The sequence below is a fragment of the Olea europaea genome, unplaced genomic scaffold (assembly GCF_002742605.1).
Source record: "Olea europaea var. sylvestris unplaced genomic scaffold, O_europaea_v1 scaffold236, whole genome shotgun sequence".
Taxonomy (NCBI): Eukaryota; Viridiplantae; Streptophyta; class Magnoliopsida; order Lamiales; family Oleaceae; genus Olea; species Olea europaea.
The window spans coordinates 397565-415274 of record NW_019241727.1 but is presented as its reverse complement, the minus strand read 5'-3'; the positions used below and the strand labels follow the sequence as shown (position 1 = coordinate 415274).

Below are 17710 nucleotides of genomic sequence, written 5' to 3'. Positions count from 1 at the left end.
CGGATTTCCATCTTTCATGTGGCAAATTCCGTTAGTTGAGGTGACGGAGATGAGATGAGTGTTGAAGAGTAATGTTATTTATTTCCACTGGGATTGCAATCCCAGTATATATGGCACTAGATGATAAGTTAAATAAAATAAGTTATTTAATTATATCTATCAATTAATGTCACATTAGCATCACCTTGTCTGGGTTGCAATTTCAATTGGGCTAAATAGTATTATTCAGTGTTGAATAGATAAGCAATTGGATAGATTGAGGTTATCTTTTATTGTTTATGTAGAGTAATGTTGGATGAGCAATGATTATTACACTAATACGTCCTTTTCAAACCTGCAAAAAAATTCAAACTAGTTACAATGGTATACACATCAATTGTTCCATTCTCGATTTCAATTCTATCTCTCTTTCGCTCAAATGCTATTCACATACTATAAAACCCCATATCAAATACTTTAAATCTTCCCATTTTCGCCATTAATCCCTGCTCTCAAGCTTTAAGTTGTACCCACCGTAGGATTCTATACCTTTTGCTTTTATGAGAACGATTCTCATCAATAATATGATAAAAAAAAAGTAAGCTTTGTGCCTTGAGTTATGCTACATGCATACGTCCTATGTACACAATGCTTTACGTTGACCCTACGAATTGGTCCCTCCATGTGGCCAACGGTAAGCTATTCCACGTGTCCTTCACTGTATGTAATAACAAATGGTCAGGCGTATACTCTGACGATCAAGTCAGTCGATGGTGGCGACGACGGTGGTTCCGGAATGTGTGATACTCAAAGGGAGAGGAGAAAATATATTTACTTGGCAATGTAATGCTCTTCTTATTCTTGGCCAAACCCTTGGCATTTATAAGTAAAGAGCATTGCTAGATGCGTGACACGTGTAATCATCTAAGGTGCTAGGCGTCTGCGCATAGGCATCCATTAGTCGCTTTCTAAGTAGGTGGATAATTAATTCAGCTGATTCTGAGTTGACATATGATAGAAATGTCACAATAATCATTCCTCAAGATATAAAGATCATCTTGGTCAGAAGATCTTCGAAATTGGCGACGGAAAGGTGCTCTATTCTTCTCCGCAAGGCCACGCTTCAATCAACTCAGCTCGGCCCACCCTGCGAGTTGGTCCCTTCACGTGACCAACGGTGAGCTATTTCACGTGTCCCTCTCTGCGCGCAATAACAAACGGTGAGAGGTATATGGCCTGTACCAATGGTGATAGTGTGCGGCCACATACACTTCGACGATTAAGTCAGTCGATGGTGGTGACAGTAGTGTTGCCGGGATGTGCAATACCCAAGGCGGGAGGAGAAAATATATTTACTTGGCAATGGAATGCTCTTCGTATTCTTGGCCAAACCCTTGGTATTTATAGGCAAAGAGCACCGCTAAATGTGACACCTGTAATCATATGACAGTGCAATTCGTCTGCGCGTAGACATCCATTAATCGCTTCCTAGATGGGCGGGCAATTAATTATGCTGATTCTAAGTTGACATATGGTAGAAATATCACATCAATCATTCCTCAAGAAATAAAGATCATCTTGGTCAGAAGATCTCTGAAATTGGTGGCAGAGAGGTGCTTCTGTTCTTCTCCGCAAGGCCACGCCTCAGTCACTTAGCTCAGCCCAAGCACTTCGGAAGCGACGTCTCAAACCGTACCTCGGATAGGGTCCATGCACTTCGGAAGCGACGCCTTGAACTGTACCTCGGATATACGGTATTTGAAAGCGCCTATTTCGTGCGTACTTCGACGCGAGCTAAGGTAGTGTGCGCAGGGTGTAACACTTTACACCCCTCTCACATGGAGGGGGTCCACGTCCCCTCCATGTGACGAGTGTGAGCATAATCCTTGTGCTTTTACCCGTTAGAAACTACACCTTTTCTTCCCTCCCCCCAACCCCACCTCGTCGTGCGAAAATTTTGTCTTTTTATTACATTTTCTCGCATGTGGTTCTCCCCACAAACCCTCCACAAATAAAGGTCTTTTAGCTTTGTATTGATCTTTATCTATCAGTAAAGGAAAAAGAGTTTTCAATAGGAGGAAAAGAAGTAGTACTAATAATATGGGAGCTGTTTAAGAAAATTTAACTTTTTTGCTGGAAATATAAGCAGTCTTAAATTGGGTTCTATGTTCATCGGAAGAAAGAAAAATAGAAATGAGTTTCTAAAGAAAGGCTAAAAATATTTGATAAAAGGGTTCTTAATAAGGTGTTAGTGTTTCTGTCATTTTGTATAATAATTAAATCTAATAGGGTTAAGAACTGAATTAGATAACTCCAATGGTGTTTCTACAGGAACCCAGACTAAATTGGCTAAAATTGAAATGTTGGGGTGTGCTTTGGAATTGGCAAACAATTTCTTTGACACCATTTTCATGCGGATTGAGGTGGATTTCCATCACTAGTTTGACTTATACATGATTAGAGCTGTAGATTCGTTCTTTTCTTGTAATTTAAATAGAATATTCTCAGTTACCAATCTTTAATTAATGGAGTGTAGCTTTAGTTGTTGACGTCTTTCTTAAGATTAGGAAAGGAGTAATTAGGAACGGAGTATTGACATCAATGGAAAACTGATTATTTCTTAGTTAGTTTTGTTTTGACAGGACTGATAAAGGCATCAGCAATACCATATACCGGACTTCAATTTTAAGAATTAAGTATGGATGGAAAAGCAGAAATTTTTTTTGTGGATCAATTGTATGAAAAGTTTTTAACTTCAACTTCCATTTCTTTCTTTTCTTTAATAAGTTGTTATTTTAATTTGCACTCCCGCATCAAATTTTATCTACTCTATTGTTGTTGGAAAATACGGAAAATGGGTCGTCCATGTGGGGTGACCCGACCCGCATGATTTTATAAGGGTTGGAAGGAGTGGTTTGAATTTAGAATTCAAACGTATAACTCCCAAATAACCACTTGAAACTTCGAGATAGAAGTTGTGGAAAAAGGAACAAGGTGGTATGAAAAATATGGTGAAAATTCGTAAGTAAATTTACACCAAAATTGAAAAGCCCCTAGAACCACATTTTTGGCATGAAGTTTCACAAGAAATGACACTTAGATAGTAGATAATAATCCCCTTCCATTATGATCAGGATTTGGACCATTGGAGTACAGGAAAATGCAGATTTTGGAGATTTGAAGACAAAACAATTCAACATCGATTTTGTGATTTCAAGTAAGTATCACTACTTAAAACTCGGTTATAAACATGCAAGCACATTTTACATTGATATCAGAGCCTAAATAGGTTGTTTTCTTACTTAAACACATGCTGAAAATGTCCTAGAGTGATTGAAATGCATGAATTTCAATTTTCTTTTAAAGATTTAATGTCGTTAATGGCGACTTTTCATGTACTTCATATTAATTCATGAAAATTATACTGTATGTTCATGATATTGTGTAGAACATATCTGGAAAATTTCATGTTATTTGGCCTTGTATTTTGGGAGAAAAATCAAACCCTAGTTAAGAAAATCGAAACTTCATCGCATGATAATTTCTTGCACGTTAAGTTTCACGCTACCTATTTTTTATGGATAGATAGATCTTCTTGAGACCTTTCCAACGATATAAAGAGCATAAATTTTGGCCTTAAATTAAAGAAGTTATGACCTTTCGAAATTTTGACAGAAATCTGAAAAATCTGCAGTTTTTAGGAATGATGAACAGTAACCAAAAAAAAAAAAAAAAAACTAAAACTGTTGCAGTGGAGTAGGGTTCAAAATTTGAAAATTGCATGTTAATCCCTCAATTATGGTAGATGCAATTTGAGATATTTCATGTTAGTCCCCACACTATTGAATCTTTTCAAATGCATTTTGAGAAATTGCATGTTGGTCCCCACATTTTTTGAATGTTGATTATTCTCAATGCAATTTGAGAAATTGCATGTTAGTCACCATACTTTTGAATGTTTTCAAATGCAATTTGAAAATTTACATGTTGGTCCCAAAACTATTTTTTGAAGTTGTTTATTCCAATACCAATTTGAAAAGTTATATATTGGTCCCAAAATTATTTTCTTTCGGAAATTGATTATTTAATATTCAATTTAAAAGATTATAAATTGGTCATGCATACGAGGATGCATGCGGACCCGAATTCAATTCTGAAAATTACAAAATTGGTCCTTCAAATATTCTTGATTTTGTGTTCAATTAAAATTAATTTTCAGGTGATCAAAAAAATTTTTGGACTCAATTAAATTCTGAAATTTTTTTATACAGGTCAAGAATATTTGTTAAGTGGTATTTGCCCAGTGGGAGTTATTTTTTTTAAGTGTTTCATTTTTTTTGAAATAAAAAATACTCCGAATGTATTTAAAATACCACATTTTGTATACGTTCATGAGTTGTGTGGGTCTTGATTAGATTATGTGATCCATTGTGACTTGTTTCAAATTTTGTGTATATATTATTGCATCTATGCACGTTGATAGCATCCTTAGTGGGAATGCCAGAGAAACAAGGGTTATAGAACTTGTTAAAAAGCTATATGCTTACTATAATTAAAAAAATACATGGATCTGAAACATAACCTAGTGGAATATGTGAATATTTTTGGGGACATTTTCGATGATAAGCAGAATATGAAAATTGTGATATCACTTCCCTTTTGTTGGGATTGTGTTGCAACTGATATTAAAGCGTGGTTGATAATCATGATATGTCATAATTGCACATTATGAAATTACATTATTAGATAAATGTGCATATTTATGAAAATGCATGATATCCATTAACTCATGTATTGTTATAAATGCTAAGATCCGTTGAATTAGTGAGAATTTTACTTAGACCTATTGATTGTCAGTTGAGTAATATTTCGATGATTGGAAGATTTAGAAAAAATCTCACCAAGAATTATCTGATTCACCAACTGAGTGGAGGTTCTGAAATTGGAAGAATTAATGCAATTCTCACTTAGAACCCATGGAATTTTGCATTATTAAATTAAGCTTATGATAGTGAAGCAATAGGATTGCGGACGATGATTGGGAACATAGTGAATTTTCGACTCTGTACCTAACGTTGAACAATCATAGATGTTAATTTGCGTTAATGCAAAATTAAATATGTGCATAAATGGGCATTGATTAAGAATAACATGTCTCTAAAAATCTTATAAATCATGACATCAAAATTTATAGAAGTTAACCTTAATAAAGGTGATAAACTAAATACGATAAGATTTGGCATGATAAGATTTTAAATGTACTAGAAGGACATGATGCTTTAGAGAACATTAATAACGTAATAGAAGATCTTATGTAGGTTATACTACTCTAGAGAATAAAGATCACAACTTTGTCGAGTATGGAAAAAATGTGAATTTTAGTACTCAAGCATTTAACATTGTTAAGTTTTGTTATAAATAATCATTTTCTCAAATGTGACTTGGTGGTTAGCATAGTGTTAACATTTTCTTTGGTCACATTATTTTTAAATGAGTAGTAAGTTCAAACTAGTCTCTTCTTAATATATGAAATTTTGAAAGTCATCGTGACTTACAAATAGAAGTGTCAATTTTTTATTGACACTACCTGCTATGTGAGTTAAAAGACATGTGACTTGATGTTGCTAAGTTTCAAGGACATGCTTGTGTAGCAATGTTCTAAATTGTATAAGACTTTAAATCTTAAGTATCGAATGAGCTAGAACAAATGCGAGATGGATATGGGAGACTGATAAAGGGACCAAGAAGAACTTCAGATAGTAAGTGAATGAAAGTAGTTTTGATAGATGATCAATGTTATAAAAGTTTAAGTGCTTCAACTATATGGTTTGAATCTCTTAGCTCGAAAGTGGTTAAGTTAAAGGATATTGCACTTGAATATATTCATTTTAGTGTTTTTTTACGTATCAACATTATACAAATTGGATCTTATCTTGTGTAGATAATGGATTCAAGGGTTAGAAACCCACTTCATATGAGATCAAGAAGTATATTAGTCTATTGTTGAGTATTTGACTTGATACGAAATAGATATGTACAAATAGTGAAGATGGAGTAGAGGTTTATATGACTGGTACTACAACTTAGTGTTGCAAAGTGGATAAATTGACCTCCTACTTGATATTGAGATAGTATCAAAGACTCCACTAAATTTAATCTCAATTATTGTTCTTCTAAGAGAGGTCTCTTACATGAACTTGTATGTGATATTTCTGTTCGTACTCACAGTGGTGATGTTTATTATGATTCTGGATATTTGTGCAATGCTTTGAGGATTTGAGTTGAGAAAACCATTCAAAGTTATAAGAGCTGAATTTCCATAGAATAAATCCATCCAAATTTCTTTGTGGACCGTGATCAAGAGAGTTAGAGATGAAACTTTACTTTTCATTATATTTATAGATGGATTCATGCACTTCAGTTATGAGATCGATTTTCTTAAGTTGAAGATATTGTATTGATTTAGACTTTTAAGAAGTCGAGTAGAAAAATCAGATAATAGAAGTAAAGATTTTAAGAACTGTTTGACAGCGTGAATCTCTATCACGAGATATAAATGATCTATGTAATGAAAGGAACACTTATTGGATTGACTATTCTTTAATATCCAATAATTATATGGTGTATTGGATTGAAAGAATGAAATATTGCTGAATATGATGACTGATGAGGTTCAAAATATGAAGTTCAAGATATGTAGTACAACTTACGTATTTGCTTTTAAAAAGAGCGTTGGCTAACTATAACGTATTGGTTAATAGAGTTCTATCAATGTTGGTAACTTCAAAATATATAAGTTTTGGACACGTAAATAATCGAATGTGGGTTATCATGGACTCTTAATTGACTATATATGTTCTCGATAACGAGTATGGGAACATGAGTCTGTTGAGAACAAGATGTGTCTCAATAACATACATGTAGTCCAAAAAGGTACTTAAGTGAAATTTTTTGATGGATATCGAGTCATAAGATATGACATTTGACATTTTTCCCAATAAGGGAGAAAAAGATTGGAGAACATCGTTGAAATTGATATTATATGTATTGATGAATCAGTTTTGAATATGTAAGAGATGATTCAAACTTCTGATTCAAGTGTAAGTAATCTATTTCCGAGTTGGACTTATTTATCCAAGTGGAAGCCATTTAAGAACTGTCTAATTGTAATGATTTTTGGTTCCAAGTTGGATCTAAGAGCTAGTTCAGAAAATCAGAAGAGAAATTTTGAGAAAAGTGATGGAAGTATATATATGGAGTATAGAATTTCAACCTAATCTGGGATATGGTGAAAGTTCTATTCGGACATTATGTTTACCGAGAACATTCAGGTTCTTGAAAGTTAAGTGGAAGACTAATGAGTTTCTGATAGATAAAGCTCATTTTTTAAAGGTTATACTCAATATGAGTGTATTGAGTTGGATAAATTTTTTCATAACGATGGGATTCGCTTCTGTACATCAATGCTAGCTGTGATGGTATGTTTAAATTTAGAGTTACACCAAATCGACCTAGAGACTGTATTTTTATTTTCAATTGAGAAATAATTAAAGATATCAACATGAATCGACTTTTAGATTTCATGTTAAAGGCTTTTTTTGTATAGTGGTAACTTTACAGTTTTTTCGCGCATTGCCAAATACAGTCATCTCGACAGTCGTACTTGAATTTTTAATAGGGTTAAATCTTGTCATATGGATGAAAATTGCTGTATTTGTATAAAAGGTCCGATGGTAGGTTGTAATTCTAATATTGATATTGATGACATTAGATTGGCTCAGCATGATAAGGAGTGTGTAGAGACCATTTTGAAATGACTGTCGTCAATTTTTGAGACAAAAGACATGAGTTTAGAAAATTGTATGATTTGTGCTAAGAATACTTTTCCTATGTTCTTGTTCTATCATAAGAGTTTTATACTATAAATACTCATGTGGAATTGCAATTGTGACCATATAAGTCTTCATAAATGTCCAAAAACTATATAAATACACAAAGAAATATCCAGAGAACTATATCTAGTAGGATTAAGAGTTAGGAGATAGAAGTATACTATGATGTATACTTGCCCTAACATAGGTTATGCCATAGATCTAATCAGTAGGTATCAATATTATCTTTAGAAAAAGTATTGTGATACTTGAAGGGTGCTGCTGTCAGTTATTCTATTTCGTTGTCAAACGAATAACTTGTGATTGGAATAGATATATAATTGTTGACTAAGAATGAGAGTTAGTCGAGCATAATTAATTTTTTGACTTGTGCGCTTTTGCTATATAGAATAGCAAGAAGCATATATTGTAATGTATATCTTGGCAGCTAAACAAATTATTTGGTATGGATGTATTGAGCATCTAATGATACTGGTTGGGAATATGAGATCCATGATAGTTACGCAACTATCTTATATGTTAAGATCTCAAGTATCAAGATAAAACCAAACAATTAATGGTAATTCTGTGAGAGACATTAGCAAAGAAAATGTCTTTATGATATATCTACGTAAATGATGATATGTAATCATCATACTTTGAAGATGTCTAGAAATATATTTGTTGATAATATAGAATCTCTAGAATTTCGTAGAATATGATACTTAGTGTATCATACAAACTCTTAATTGAGTTTTATGTGCCCATAGATGAATAATTTTGAGTTCATGTGTAATCTAATGTTGAGATTATGAGATAAATGATTTGTATGCATGTATAAAGTATGTCGAACAGGTTGAGATTTGATCACTCACACGAGCAATCGCCTCAGACATTTTGAGATATGCTGAGATGAGAAAAAGTGATCATATTGTGTACAGATCCTGTCGTCTTGATAGTGATTGTGTTGTGTACATGATCCAATTGCCTTGATAAGGTATTAAGATGAGATTACAACAAGTAATCGAAATTGATTTTGTAATCCATTAAACCCATATAGTAGCCGAATCGAGTTCTCGATTTGAGAATGCTTGGAAGAATGAATATAAGGAGAACTCAAGTTAGATATCGAGGAATATCTGAACTATGATTTGTACGATGTATTTAATTTGCAAGATTAGACATACGCCCTAAGAAAGGGAGAAAATATCGTAGCATATGTTTCATACCGTGTGTACTTTTACGACCAATATTGGGTAAATGAGTGAATGGATCCCTACTTCCTCATTGTGTGAGACCTTGAGGTTTATGTAACCTCATATATACATTTATGGCTTTTGATTGTTTCTTGAGGTTTTATTTCAGTGTTGCTAGTTTAGTATATTGCCAATGACTATGATTGATTCGGTTTGATGGGACATTCTAGGAAAGCAGTTGATTTAAAATCGAAGGATTCAAGTAGGAAAGAAAACTATTTTGACCAACATTTATATTTGTATTCACCGGCCGAACAATTGTGTTTATCTTTTTGGGTATAAAATGCGATTGTGAATACAATGATATAATGCGAGGTTCAAGTATGTTCCACAAATACTCGAGGGATCGGAAATACTTGAATTAATGTTCGAAAATGAGTTTGGGGTATAGCGAGATGTGATCTTCCTCCTCTAGTAGAGCTACTATATATCCCTAATAGGTTTATAGTATCGTGAGCTCTAATATTACTCGTTGGTCGCACGATCTATTTGCCGTATGAATCTTTGTGAGATAGATCTTAAGAAAGATATAAGGTGTGACATTTGTTGTCACTTGTTGTTCGAATTAACCCCATCATGTGCGAATGGGAGATGTTGAAAAATACGTATAATGGATCGCCAATGTGGGGTGACCCAACCAGCAGAATTTTATAAGGGTTGGAGGGAGTGGTTTGAATTTAGAATTCAAACATATAACTCCCAAATAACCACTTGAAACTTCTAGATAGAAGTTGTGGAAAAAGAAACAAGGTGGTATGAAAAATGTGGTGAAAATTCGTAGGTAAATTTACACCAAAATTGAAAAGCCCCTAGAACCACATTTTTGGCATGAAGTCTCACAAGAAATGACACTTAGATTGTGGATAATAATTCCCTTCCATTATGATCGAGATTTGGACCATTGGAGTACAAGAAAATACAGATTTTGGAGATTTGAAGGCAAAATAATTCAACCTCGATTTTGTGATTTCAAGTAAGTATTACTACTTGAAACTCGATTATAAGCATGTAAGCACGTTTTACAATTGTCTTGTAGCATTGCAACTGCAGTGACGCTTAGAGTTTTATCTATCACACAGTCATTCTCTCCACTTCCTAAAGACATTTATCGATATGGTAATGAACATGATTATTGAATCAAGTTTACAAGAGCTATTGTTTGGTAATGGATAGATGATTCCTCAGGCCTTTTCTGGTCCAGGACCTCATTATATACCTTTACTTTGTTTAATTTCCTTATCTAACAGCCGAGAGAGAATCTGACATCACATGTATAATCAATTTGTGTCTCAGATTTGAGGGAACCTTTCAATCTTCAGAAAGGGTGGTTGTTAGGGGCTGGGATTGGTCTAGGTGGAGCTCTAGGTGCTATTGTCCTGGTAGATGGTGTGATATCTTTTGTCAATGGTGAAACGCCACAGCGAGAGGTTAGGATTTAGAGTTTTGCTATGGTAACATTCAGGATGACTCCTTGAGTGACTGAATTGCAAAATGACAAATCACAATTGGTTGGTGAAAAAATAGTTTTTCCACCAACCGACACAGAATTGCCAAGTGGCAATTCGGTCACCTAGAATCTCACCTTGTTGGTTAAAGTAGCAAAACTGTAGGATTTAATATCTATTTCTGCTAATGCTTTTTCGTGCCTATTTATTAACGTAAAAAATTTACCCCCAGAAAAAGGAGAAAAATAAGAGAATATTGCTTCTTAAGTGCCTGGATTATGCAGCATCTAGCTTCTCTTAACATGGCAAAGTTAATTATAAGTGCTTTGATGGAGTTTCTTTATATTCAACTAGCTTAAATGAATAATGTAATTCATTTGCTCGGGCTGAATTCATTTGAAATAGCTGTTTCGAGCAAGTTGTTAACGTCTTATGTAACCTAACTTATTGTCGTGCTTATTTTTATTTTGTTTTCCATCTTATCAAAAAAAAAAGAAATGACATTAAAATGCTACTCAATTTCACCGGCGATTCTTGATACATGCACAGCATTTTGGTCTTCCTAATTATTGTGTTAATAATCTCCTAATTCGATTCAGACTGATGCTATTGTCCTCTTGCTTCCATTGATTGGATCTTCAAGTATCAGGTAATTCTGACAAAAGGCTTCAAATTTTCATATGTATATACGAACATAGTTTCTTTAACCATTGTGTAATTTTGAATAGAAGAGTGACTAATTCTTTACATTTTAAATGTAGCATGGCCTGCTTGCTGGGCATCACAGGTGCCCTAGCACCTATTCTTGAGGAGACTCTGTTCAGAGGGTTATGCAATCATAAATCCAGGTCGTATGTTTATTTTTAAGGAATTGAAAAAGTGTAAAGCATCCAAGTGGCGTATAGTTAAATTGAAATTCGTCATCTTAATTAGTTATATAGATAATACAAGTTAGATGCATGTAACTGCGAATTAAAAGCACAAGCATCCAGGATTTAGAAAACGATGTCTAGAGTCTTGTATACAATTCCACCTTTCTCTTACTTAGAAAAAGGTAAGTTACTCAAGCCTACTTGGACCTTTTACTTCATTTTAAGCATAGCCAAACATGCTCTAACACCTCGTTTTTAGGCATAGTTGGATGCTCTAGCACCTCGTTCTGCAGTTCGATGACCAATCAAGAAGGCTAAAAATGGTTACTTTGTTTTAATGACTAAATTTCCTTTTGCTCAATTCCATACTGGTTCCAAATTAGATTAATGTTTAGATCTTTCTTTTGTCCCTTCCAAGCGATCAAACGTGCAAAGTCAAAATTGAAAGAAAAATTAAATGGCTCGAATAAGATTGTAACATTCCATTCCTCTAACTTGACAAATATGAATGAGCTTATTCTTTTTGCAATTTTAAATAATTCATGGAGGAAAATTCCCCACCTTGGAATTTGCAGTTTTTTGATCCTTTAATTGAAGCTGCGTAAATGCTCGTGCATGGAGGGTGCCTTCGCCACTTGCTGCTGTTCTCACTACTGCTGCATTGTTTGCAGTTGCACAAATCACTCCAGGAGAATTTCCTCAGCTCTTTGTTCTCGGTATTGTTGATGCCCACAAGTTTATGCACAGGGATAAAAATAGCTAAAAATGCTGCTGAAATATTACTTTGGATCCATCAACGATAAAATGAAGTTCATAAAATGTGAAAACAAATAATTTATTTCTTATGTGACATAACAAAATCTTATTTCGCATCTCTTTCATCTTTGATTCAAGATGAAAGAGATGCCATTTTTTAAAAGATTTGGAACAGTGATTGGTACAAAGTAAAGGTTAGAGTAAAATCTGTAAAAAGTAAAAAGGTTAGGGACTGCAACTGCGACTGCAACTGCAATTTTCCTTAATTCAATACTCTCAAGACTTGTATCAATGCAAATCCAAATTGAATTTCAAATTTGTCAAAAATTGCTGGAGAACCAAAACTCCCAGGACAGAACACGGAAAACAAAAAGCCACATCCCAAAGAATTCCATGAAAATAAAGATATCTAGCTCGAAAATCAGAAAGTAAATTTCATTAATTCCTCGACTAGTCCGTATCCAAAAGAAACAAAATTATCTCAGCCCTCAGCTCTTAGTAGCCAGCTTTTCCTTGGCCTTCTGTATCTTCAAAACCTTCTTCACAATTTTTTGCTCTTCCACCAAGAAAGCTCTAATAATCCTATAAAACCAAACAAAAAGAATGTCCAAAAAGATGAAGAAACAATCCATACAATGTATTTGAGTAAATGGCAAAACTCGCCTGAATAATGAAACCTACCTTTCCCTTACAGCACCACCAGACAACACTCCACCATATGCACGGTTCACAGTCCTTCGATTTCTGGACAATCTAGACCTCTTGTACTCAGCAGGTCTCAAGTGAGGTATCTGCAAATATGAAAGTAGAAAAAATGTTTTTGGTTGTTTTTTATTCACAAGGCAGGAATCTACTCATTCAAATACTTTAATCTTAAAAGAAATAAGTAATGCCATGCCACGTTCAGTTAACTAAAAAGAGATATATTTGAGTTCTTAGCACAAAAGTTAAAAGCCATTAAGGAGTTATGTTAGCTCTAGCCCTTTTATATTATAAATATAAAATACCGTGCAACATCATGTACCGATCACTTCTTGCTTCCACATCAAATAGTGCCTATTCTAGTTTGATTTAAGGAAAATTGGGACTGGGCTCCAAACCTTTTCACGATTGTGGATATAGATCCCCAACCTTCAAAAGTGAGCTTAAGAATAACCTATTTAACACTGTGACTTGAGATCCTTAGGGGACAGACACTATCTACTCAACGGTTAAAAAAGTAAATTTTATATTTAATGGCAGTTATACCTTACTTTGAAATAAAGAAAAGATTCCTAAAAGGATTAAAAAAAAGAAAAAAAAATGCCTGTCAAGAGGGGAAAAATGGAAAAAATTATTGGTCTTCATCCCCGTGAAAGGGGGAAAAATGGAAAAAATTTTTGGGTTTTCCCCCCCCCCCCCCCCCCCCCTGGGGGGGCAAGCACACACTGTTAACCTCTGAAAGAAGCACCCAAACCCACACCAGTGGCAAACAACTAACACCATGAATTAAACAAGTAACTTAACTGAGGCGATCTCTAATAGGTTTCATATCCCTAAAAATATAATCCAATAATTTGCTAGATGATTTGTCAAAAATATCGTCCAACCCGGGTTTCAAGTTTCATATTGTCGGCAGATGATTTTTTTATGGATCAAGAGTATAGATTGCTTCCATTCTGAACTTACCATCTTTCATATTTGTTATTACATTAGGAGCTCAATCTATCTAAAATTACCAAATAACTTGATTGACATTAGAGTTTCATACAATTTAAACATGCCAATGGTGGTTGGGTAGACAAGAATAAAATAATCAATTGCCCTCCGAGAAAGAGTTTTTAAGCACAAAATCAATGCATAAGTTCCAAACGTAATCAGGAAAAACTGTCGTTTCAATTTTCACTAATCACATTTGAACACAAACGGCAACTAAAAAGCCATACCCCTTGGATTCTCTTGCCAGTAACAGGGCATTTAGGGCCACTAGCCCTCTTTTTAGTGCTCTGGTACACTAGCTTCCCTCCTAATTCAACACAGAAAATCACAATTAAGCAGATCCACATAAAATCACCACTGAAACAAATTTATTAGAAAAATTAAACGACAACCAAAAAATATTTCAAAAACCCAATATAGATAAATAAATAACACCAGCTATTAAAAAGAGTTTTTACCGGGGGTTTTGACGATCCGATGTTGGTTAGATTTAGTGGCATAGCTGTGCCGTTTCCTGTATGTGAGCCTCTGAACCATTTTCCGCTTTCTCGGTTGTCTGGTGACCGGGTTCTGGAGATGGCTCTGTGCTTTTGGGCCGAACAAAGTAGGTTTTGAAGAGGCTGATATTCTCGTCGCCCTAGATCGTGCGCTTGAACTGTTTAGAAAATGCTATAAATATTGAAATATTTGTCAGAAAAGGTTTTTTGATGGATTTTTTTAATATTATATATAATTCTATACTCTTAGAATGCAAAATAATGTTCTAACTATAGTGAAAAAATTGACAACTCGGTTTATAATATATGAAGAGGAATAATTTAACAGTAAATTATGTTGTTAGAACATATTAATTAAAATAAATTCTACTCAAGTTATCAAAAAAATTAAAATTAATTCTTATAACCAAAATAAAATAAGGTAACTTTTAATTATGTTCTTGTGCCATTCTACTTCTTCTCGTCTAGATAGAAGAGGACTCCTAGTTCATCAAGAACTCAAAATCTGAAATCCTATTTCTCTTCAAAACCTATTTATACATATTCTGTATACAAGGAATTCATCGTGTTGCCCATAATTTGATTAATAATTTCTGCTTGTCTTTTTCTAAATCTTGACTATGGAGTATATGAAGTTCTTTGCGCGTTGGTATGCATCCATAGATGAAGAACCTGTTGTCGATAATGACCCATCTTCATCATCAACCATGAATATTCCCATCACGTTCAATTTTCAAACCATAGGACTGTATGCATATTGCGATGGTGAAGAAGTTTTTGAGGCAGAGGAAGAACCATTGGTATCAAGATTTATTTGTTTCGATTTTGGCGACTTAAAACAAGGTCTGTTGGCAATACTCGAAAGTTATGGACCTGAGGACTTTAAAGAAGATGTTGCTGATGCCATAATTCAGAATGCACGCGAGATAGCTAGAAAGGATGAGAAGAAAGCATTAGTTATCACAATAAAGAAGTATGTTGCTTATATTTTTCGTGGAAGTTGGTCGGCATTGGAGTTCGCTGATGATATGTTGGATGCGTATTTGCCTCAGGGATTCAATGAGATCGTATCGGAAATTGCGATAATGGAGTACGAGATGTATGACGGTGACGAGGATGAGGATGAGGATGAGGACGAAGATGAGGGTGGGATTTGTAAGTTATGCCATGAAGAATTTGAAGTAGGATTGAATGTCCCAAGGCTACAATGTTCTCATGTTTTTCACTCAAACTGTATTTGGGAATGGCTCGTGAGAAGCTACACGTGTCCTGTTTGTCACTATAAGTTGTTTATTGATTAACGATCATATATTTATTTTATGTCGTCCTTAATTTCTTTATAAGTATTTCAGGATTTCTTAAACTTTGTGTCTCCAAAGTGCAGAAGAAAATTTCTATAATTAATGCAAATTTTAGTTTTCTGTTAACTCGTATTAATCGGATTAAATTTTACTCAAGTTACTACTAATTGCTCAATATTTTAGTCTACACTTTGCAAATTTGTTTTCTTTATTGACATTCACCATCGTATTTAACATTATTGTTCTTAGCAGTTTGATGAGAAAACTGTATAACATACGACAATATTTGTAAGTAAAAATCATTAAATATGTGTTTGAGAGACATTTTTATGTAAAAATGCATTTTAGAATAGTAACTTGATGGGAAGTGTGTGATTGAAAAATAAGAAAAAAAATTTTATTTACGTATAATATTATTTTAATAAAGAATGTGTGGTTGAAAAGAAGAAAGAAAAAATGCTTTTTGAAAAAAATGAGTACCAAACAAGGGCTAAGTTTAACTCAGCCTACGCCATTAGAACAGTCGGAGGGAAGTGGGGGCCACTGGGTCCCTAGTCTCCACTGAAATCTGATGATTATTTAATTTAATTTAATTTTTAAAATTTATTTTTGCAGTTAAATTATGTGCCTAAGAAGTTTTAAGATCAACAAGCATGAATATGGCATAAGTTTTCTCACTGCAATTAATGCCTTAATTTATTGTTAGAGATGGTAAAATGACATTTTAAAAATCAATTTTAATACTTATATCTAAGAAAAAATAAGATGACTTTATCTCAAAATATTCATATTTTCCTATGCCAATATACTTCTTTGTAGTGCTTCCACACTCTGAGCTTGCCAAGAACTCAACCGATGATTCTTAATGACCCTTTGTCAACAATGAATATTAACTTTCAATTTTCAATTCATAGAAATAAGGAAGTCTTTTTTTTTTTTTTGTTTTTTGTTTTTATTGCAAGTAAAAGTTGGTTAAGAGTTCTGCACGTGATTAAATGTAGTTTTTCAAATTTTTGAATATGATCTTATGTCGATTGCAAATTTATTGAGAGTAAGACATAATTTGTTTATTGGTGATGTTGCAGAATATGATCTTGATACCATGGTAATCTAGTTCTTGAGTGAGGAGAAAAATCGGGAATGAGTAAATGATCAACTTGTTTGTTACGGTCGTTTTGTAGACGGAATTGAATTATCTGTACCAATTCGTCATCAAAACCTAACTAAAATTATTACTTGCTATGATGAGGGTTACAACCTGATTGTGATGAAATGCTTGGTTGATGAAATTTTAGAAGGAAAAAAAAAAAAAAAAACTTTTGAGCATCACATCCCTTCATTGCAAGTTTTCATGAACCCAAGTGGTTCATTTTTTTGAGTCGATCTATGTATAAATTTACTCGCCAACATTATATATTATCCATTGAATCTACGATGTTATAATATATGTACATCTTGTACCAAGAATTTGAAGCCTCGCTAACAAGGGAGGAGCCACGAATGCATATCAGTGGGACAGAATCGACACTCCTCACAATTCAGTTGGATGGCTTTTGACTTCAATAATATTAATTTTTATCAAAATAATCTGATTAATTTCAAGAAAATCAGGAGGATTAGATACCTCATGATTTAACAAAATAATTAAAGACTGGATAAATACCAAGTACTACAATAAGCAATAAATTGAAAAGGCAGCCAAGGAGTAATGTGCTAATTAAGTTCACTGCATCACTCATGGATTGGTGTTGCCAGATGCGGAAGCGATAAAATAAATGACGAATATTTATGCTATCGAAATTTTGTTGATTTCAAACGAATATCGGAACTGATTTACAAGAATATCAGAAACTTAAGCATCAAACTCTTTGATTCATACATGAACATAGAGAATGTAACTCGATAATTTTAAATATTAAATAAAAGAATTTAAGAAATTGAAGAAATCTCAAATTTCAATTCAAATTTCACTTATTTCCATAAAGCTTACAACTTGTATTTAAAGTAGTAAATAAAATCTAGATAATAACTAAAC

At 33.7% G+C, this 17710-nt stretch overlaps 2 protein-coding genes and 1 pseudogene across 2 annotated transcripts; 2 read left to right on the top strand and 1 right to left on the bottom strand.

Moving 5' to 3' along the window:
- Positions 1 to 1210: 1210 nt before the first annotated feature.
- Positions 1211 to 12186, top strand: LOC111381709 (annotated as a pseudogene).
- Positions 12187 to 12462: 276 nt separating this feature from the next.
- Positions 12463 to 14489, bottom strand: LOC111381723 (60S ribosomal protein L34). The gene is made up of 4 exons (XM_023005534.1): positions 14336 to 14489; positions 14105 to 14184; positions 12861 to 12970; positions 12463 to 12761 (listed from the first exon to the last, which is right to left on the bottom strand). Exons 1-4 carry the CDS (start codon positions 14412 to 14414, stop codon positions 12668 to 12670), a joined length of 363 nt encoding a protein of 120 aa, XP_022861302.1. The 5' UTR covers positions 14415 to 14489; the 3' UTR covers positions 12463 to 12667.
- Positions 14490 to 14953: 464 nt separating this feature from the next.
- Positions 14954 to 15694, top strand: LOC111381727. The gene is made up of 2 exons (XM_023005537.1): positions 14954 to 15347; positions 15427 to 15694. The coding sequence occupies exons 1-2, from the start codon at positions 14995 to 14997 to the stop codon at positions 15458 to 15460; spliced, it is 387 nt and encodes a 128-aa protein (XP_022861305.1). The 5' UTR covers positions 14954 to 14994; the 3' UTR covers positions 15461 to 15694.
- Positions 15695 to 17710: the final 2016 nt, after the last annotated feature.

What these genes read in the sequence shown, in the direction of transcription:
- LOC111381723 (XM_023005534.1), bottom strand. Translation starts at nt 14,414, where the DNA reads ATGGTTCAGAGGCTCACATACAGGAAACGGCACAGCTATGCCACTAAA. An exon ending in TCGGATCGTCAAAACCCCCG is followed by an intron (nt 14,185 to 14,335) that starts GTAAAAACTCTT and finishes GTGTTGAATTAG; the next exon opens with GAGGGAAGCTAGTGTACCAG. An exon ending in CTGGCAAGAGAATCCAAGGG is followed by an intron (nt 12,971 to 14,104) that starts GTATGGCTTTTT and finishes TCATATTTGCAG; the next exon opens with ATACCTCACTTGAGACCTGC.
- LOC111381727 (XM_023005537.1), top strand. Translation starts at nt 14,995, where the DNA reads ATGGAGTATATGAAGTTCTTTGCGCGTTGGTATGCATCCATAGATGAA. An exon ending in TTAGTTATCACAATAAAGAA is followed by an intron (nt 15,348 to 15,426) that starts GTATGTTGCTTA and finishes TATTTGCCTCAG; the next exon opens with GGATTCAATGAGATCGTATC.